Source organism: Nymphaea colorata, chromosome 9 (assembly GCF_008831285.2).
Source record: "Nymphaea colorata isolate Beijing-Zhang1983 chromosome 9, ASM883128v2, whole genome shotgun sequence".
NCBI classification, from domain to species: domain Eukaryota; kingdom Viridiplantae; phylum Streptophyta; class Magnoliopsida; order Nymphaeales; family Nymphaeaceae; genus Nymphaea; species Nymphaea colorata.
The window spans coordinates 15,612,558-15,619,014 of record NC_045146.1 but is presented as its reverse complement, the minus strand read 5'-3'; the positions used below and the strand labels follow the sequence as shown (position 1 = coordinate 15,619,014).

Genomic DNA, 6,457 nt, shown 5'->3' with positions numbered 1-6,457 from the left:
TTCTGCTGTCATCGTCATGGAGCTTTATTCCATGCACATGAAATTTCGTCCTTACAAATCTCATGCTTCTAAAGAACATGAACTCATGGAGTTGAAATCTAACTGGTGAGCAATAAGGGCACAACGGCATACATGTCAACCAGTATATGGCACTTTCCTTTTACATATTAGCTAAATTGTTCTGAACATCAGTGAAATAGAAAATCTTCAATTAGATACTGACTTCCGTATACTTGAAAACACAATCATACAGTCTCCCTCCCAAGAACTTGGCAACTTCTGGATGCTTCACCTGAGAACGTAAAATAGTTTGCAGGGTAAGCACAATAGTACTGTATATTACATCTCACATGAACACGTCTTATTGCTACTTATGGACAATACTTTTTAGCCTGACCTGATCATCCTGGTAGATGATACTGAACAGTAATAAGACGCACTACAAAGAACTTTTCATAGGAGGAATGGGCCAAATGCTCAAACTCTGAGCTTAACCAAAACAGGAAAATACTTGGCTAAGATTCCCAGAAACTTAACCACCAGATCAAGTAAACAAGAATTACCGTTTAACAATTAATATATGTTTACACGACACCTTTTGGAAACAATGTCAAAGGGACGGTTAATTGATTAAAAATGATACTTCCAAACCAGCATGTGCTTACACAACTTCTTGTAACTGAATGCTACTCATTTATGGTATTTCATTTCCTTTCATGGGAAGCCATAAAGTGTTGAACATTAGGGAGAAGTTACTGCATGACTTTTACTTTTATAGGGTAAGAGGAAACAGAGGAAGGTTGTCGTAAACAAAAACTGAAAAGAAAAATGATACCATGCCAATTTTTAGAGAGTCGCACTTAAATTGGGCATGAAGATTTGTTTCTATCCCACGACCCTGCAGAAAAGAATCCAAGTAAAATTTTGGAGAAACAGAAAGTAGCATCCACACATCCATCAGAAGAAGACAATTATGTACCGTACCATCCCCTCTATGATGACAAAATCTGCATCATTTGCCAGGTATTCTAACTCAGGGGAAACAACCGAAAGGTCAATAACCTGCATAAACATTGATAAACAACTTATCCCAGATGGACAACTAAAAAATTTGATATGAATTAAAGTACAATAGGAAGCCAGAGGGGTCAGAGATAGCCTGTGGAGACTAAAAGCACACATGGTCACTTAGTACACATGAACTCTGGTTGCAATGGCACATTAAGCTATGACCCTCTTACCGGCAAGTCATTACCAGAATTGGCAACCAGAAGGCCAGATGCATCAACCCCCATAATCCGCCCATTTTCGTCCTTCAACTGACATGGAAATGCATCAACTTGTTACCAATATATTCCAACAGAAAAGCATCACTTGGATAACAAAAGTGATGAGACCTTTGGAATTATCTCTGCCAACTCATGATAAGTAATGTCATTGATGGACGGTAAGTCATTAGCAGCCAGAACCACCTGCATACATCAAATACATAAAAAATAACTTTATATGGGATAGCTGAGTGGAAACATGTTGCAACCAAGGCATACCACAAACATTCTGAGTAGAGATGGACAACGCAAAACACAACCATTAACTTTAACGAAATAAATCAATGAAGTGAAACCTAGGGACCATAGAACATGATAGGAAAGAAGAGAGAAGATCTTAGGTGTTGAAAACTTCAGTTGTGGACCAAAACAGAAACTAGCAACAAGAAGAAAGAAGAACGGCAAACTTCAGGTACATGGCAAAGTTTTTCCAGGAAGTCATTTTCAATGTGCAGCCCGCAGGAAATTTATCAAGCAGACCTTTGAAAGTTGATCAGGACAATGTGCAAAAATCTTCATCCAAAAATAACTGCAGTACAAATCAAAAGACTTCGCAGCAGCAAAGAAATGAGCTACACCTGTGTCCCTCGCCGAAGCAGCTCTCTAGCAAATGGCAGTATTCCAAGAATGACATCAGCACCAGAATTATCAACAAATATAACTGCCTGTAAATGTTAACGGATGAACATAAGGCATGTGAAAAATGTGTGGATGTGTGCATGTTTCCACATGTGTGTGTCCCTGGATCAAGAATTAGTACAAATAAGGCCAACTGAAACTGCACCTTAAGAAATATATACATGTATGGTATCATAAGGCTGAATTCCACAAATTTTCTTACTGCTTTATACAGAGAAAAGGATACCATCTTATCCAAAAGTTGATGGAACATTTCATCAATCGCATGATATGGTTCTTATTCTCAAGAAACTGCATTTTTAGAAGACTTAAAAATTAAAAGGAAGTGGGATCTCATTTAGCCCAGAAAAGTTCAAATGGCGCCTAGCTTTATATAAGTCTACATTTGTTGAAGACCTGCTCATTCAGAAAGCAGTACATAACAGACATAAGTGATTCAAGACAAAGAATATACCAATCAGGAATACTTTTATAAGCTAAAAGCGCAGAAGGAATCTCAACAGGATCCTTGAGGAAGTCTGGTGAAAGAAGTAGTAATTAAAGAAAGGCAGCTTATTGCTTGAACAACTTCAATTGCTCTAAGTTGGTGGTTATGGAGATAATAACCACAACTGCCTCAGAAAATTGATTGTCAGGTCAAGAATTGAAGAACTAGTAAATGTCTTGCCTAAGGTTGAAAAAGATCCTGCAGATTTTACTGAAGCACATGTTTCAATGTTCTTTAATTCTTAAAATTAGAGGTTCAACACTTTTCAGTGTCAACTTTATGAGTTTGTTCTTTGAAATCTATGCACCATAACCATTTAAAAGCATCGTATGAGGCAACCATTTTTCAAATAAAAATTGAACAAGTTAGCACGTGTATGGGACAGGTAAGCTACATTCTTTACATAATTGACAAGCACAACTACCGCCTCATGGTCCAAAATGGTTACCAGAATGTCCTTCTTTATGCACAAAAAAGGAGGATTTAATCTGGGCCAATGTCAATAGATGCAGTGTTTCCAGCACCATTGTGTTTCCATCTGTGGTTGGAAATGTTTCCTGTTACTGTCGAGAAATTTGTGTTAACATTATAGAACCTAAAGATGTTTGGTCAATTTCATAACAAAAGGAAACTGCCTTAATGACAGAGAAACACAACCAGGAAAGATCTCACAATGTAAGCCGCCAAGTTGTTGTGTATCATTGATTTGAGGACAGACATACCAGCAAACATAGTGAATTGCATGCCTTGATATGTGAAAAGTTAAATGTTAGACAGCTATGGATATTTGCTAGGTCTTTGCACTCCACTCACTAAATGGAATAGATATTTGTCTTTGCCATGAATTCCCACTGAACAGGCACTAACACGAACAAGGACCTTACCTTCTTCCATGATTTTGTACTCCACTTGGATATGAAGGTGTCTAGGTCATCAACAATCCAAGGCCGAGGCAACAAATTTTTGCAACTTGCCAAGAAAGATATCCCATCTTTTGCATACATCTCTGCGAGCTTCAACAGCCATAATTCAAAGGACCAATCAAAAGGTGACCAAGGAGTTCACAGTCTATCATTTGTAAATCTCAACATCAATAACAGATAGCAAAAACTAAATAAGAAGGGAAAAAGCAGAATATGACAAAAGAACATTGAAAGCAAGACCAACCTATGAAATGTAATTAGCAACTTTAAATCGGATTGTTCTTTACAAAATTTTTAGAAGTTCTGAGATTCAAGCCCTTCATTCTATAATTTTGAAAAGTGTATGCATGATATTTCTATCAACACAGTATAAGCATGCAAAAATAGGCAGCAAGAAGCAAATTTATGTCTGGATATGTGATCCTTATCAAGTTGATTAACAGACAAAGGCTATGCTGCTTTGACACCTAAGTTGTAAATGCTACAGTACACGCCTTTGAACATCAACTCTTCTTGACAGTCCATGAACACCTTTTCTTTAACACACCAAAAAAAGAAAGTGGACACTGCATGTTCAACACTTTTTAACTGCTTTATATACAGAATATCCAACACCAGATATTTCATATGTAACATGCTTAAGTTCTACTTTCTTGGGTTTCACACCTGGAGATCTTGGAAGAGTGAAGCCTGACAGAACCTCAAGATTTTGTCAATATTAGGTGCAAAAAGAAGATTATCTCCCCCACTCCATCACATACACACATGCATGCATATATATACAACATCCAAATGCTTTGCAATCATAACTAGGCTCATCCAGGTTTCAAAGGCCATCCATATCCAAATGCTTTATCAAGCCTAGAGCTGATATTTGTCAGCATCCAGGCCACATAGATAAAGGGATTATATTCTGCTCCACATGTATTAATACAACCAAATACCAATAAAAAGAATATCTGATAATTGTTTCATATATGCTACCATGAGATTTTTCTTGCCATCAATCGAAAGTATTACCTGTGCAGAACCTAAGTCGAATACATTTCCAGCAAAAATCCCCCTGATCAAGCTCTCAACACGCCTTTTATCATCTTCAATGGCATCGTTCAGACGAACTACCCCCTCAAATAGAGCAATAGCCTTGGCATTCTCCTCATCCTACATCATAACTCATCATAAAGGAGAGTAAGAAACATCAAACAATAACAAGAAATGCATTAAAAGAGACAGGTGATTATGAACAAATGAACAAAAGTTACTGACCTTAACTTTCCTGAATATATCTCTAAAACCCAGTTCCCTAAGAATCTGTTCACGTAGTCTGCAGAGAAGCTAGATTACCCACGGGTATACAAGAAAAGCATAAACCGTCAGCACCACCTCATCTCTAATGCTAGTCATGCAAAAGAACACAAAACTGAGTAGTTCGTCAACTTTTAGAATAGAGGTAAGAGAAGGTTGGCTTACAATGCCGTCTGGAGGCCCGCCATGGCTTTCAGGATCTGCTATTAAGTCGTCCAGTATCTCCGTGTACCTTTAATGGCATCATCAAGCATAGAAGAATTGGAAAGAAATGCCATTTAGAAAACTCGAATAAGGAAGATTGAACCAATCAATCTGAAATCCACTACTGTTGGCATGCACGGGATGTTTTTTACAATCCCACCCTATCATGGTTGCAAAAATTCGAGAAAAAGACAAGCAAAAACAAATTCATTTAAATTCCTTCCACAACAACAGCCATTTGAATCAATAATCTAGAAATACCTTTGCTCGAACTTCTTCGCCCTCTCTGAAGCGTCAGCAACCGAATCGTCTTCCTCCGCCCGCTTCCTATACAGGCATCACCATCAGTAGCAGGCATGCATCAGTAAAACAGTATCCAATTAAGAAATTTAGGGCAAAAGAGATGTGTTTACACCAAATCAGCTTATGAGAGAGAGAACAAGGAGATGGAAAAAAATAATAGTAATAAAAAATAAAAGAACAGGCAAGCTGCATATTTGCGCTGCAATGCCTACTCTAAACCCATCTACTTCTGTCTGGATAACTGGGTATCCACAAAGATATAACAATAACTCACAGGAAGACGCCCGGTTACCCACATAAGCAGGAAAAAACTAGGAAATCGGCATTTGGTTTGTTATACTACAAAGATATAAATAGACTCGCTGACTGCCCCTAAACTTCCACTAAATCGAATCAACATCTCGAGAAACGACATACTCACCCAGGAAAAGTAGAGAAACCCAAGATATCTGCATGTCCTTAGCAGATGACATAAGCCGGGTGTTGCCCTTCATTTCTAGACAAATGGGGTGGCATAGGAATCTTAAAAACCGACCTCCACTTATCTAAAACATTGGAATCTGGAAATTAGAATATATTTGCAAACACGCCGACCCTTTATATGTTTCTGGAGAAATGGGCGTCCTAAGATACCCCTCAAAATGTATCAAACTCTTGGCGAGACGGCAACCCAAATGCCAACTCGTTGAGTCAGGAGGCTGGATGAAGACAACATACCTGAACGAGGGAATGGATCTGCGAAAGACTTCGATCCACTCAAGCTCGGTGGCCGTAGCCTTGCGGGGATCATCCGAGGGGAAGCGATACGGAATTGTACAGGGCCGATACGTCAACTCGACAGGCTCAACCAGCAACGGAAACGGGACCATAGCCGAGAATGGCTCCATTGTTCTTCTTCTTCTTCTTCTTCCCTTTCTCTCTCTCTGGTTTTGAGCCTTCTGCTACTTCTCGCAGAATCTACCCGTCTAGCGATCGACAGGTAGCGATTGCTAACAGCATCGGATCGACGGCCGGTGAATCTTGAAGTGTTCAGCCGATCCAAGTGGCTTATTCTGCGCGGAAATGCTCCGTCGGGCGGGACGCCCTCCCAGAGGTGGCGGCAAACTTTTGCCAACGTCTTTCGCGGGGAAAACCACGCGACATCTGACAAAAATATCTGAAAAATATCGGGCAGGCGGAATGACCAACAGAAAAAAAAAATGTTTATTTCTCCCTAATTTTTTGTTGTCACGTAGTTAATACTTGCCATAAACGAAGAACAAAAAAAA

The 6,457-nt window shown here is 39.0% G+C and overlaps 1 protein-coding gene across 1 annotated transcript; it reads right to left on the bottom strand.

The window, feature by feature from the left end:
- LOC116259958 (damage-control phosphatase At2g17340-like) lies at window positions 1–6,319 on the bottom strand. Its single transcript, XM_031637996.2, has 12 exons — window positions 5,907–6,319; window positions 5,148–5,213; window positions 4,848–4,914; window positions 4,644–4,712; window positions 4,398–4,538; window positions 3,339–3,467; window positions 1,907–1,993; window positions 1,398–1,472; window positions 1,242–1,319; window positions 985–1,062; window positions 836–898; window positions 1–292 (listed from the first exon to the last, which is right to left on the bottom strand). The coding sequence occupies exons 1-12, from the start codon at window positions 6,074–6,076 to the stop codon at window positions 212–214; spliced, it is 1,104 nt and encodes a 367-aa protein (XP_031493856.1). The 5' UTR covers window positions 6,077–6,319; the 3' UTR covers window positions 1–211.
- Between the last annotated feature and the right edge of the window lie 138 nt (window positions 6,320–6,457).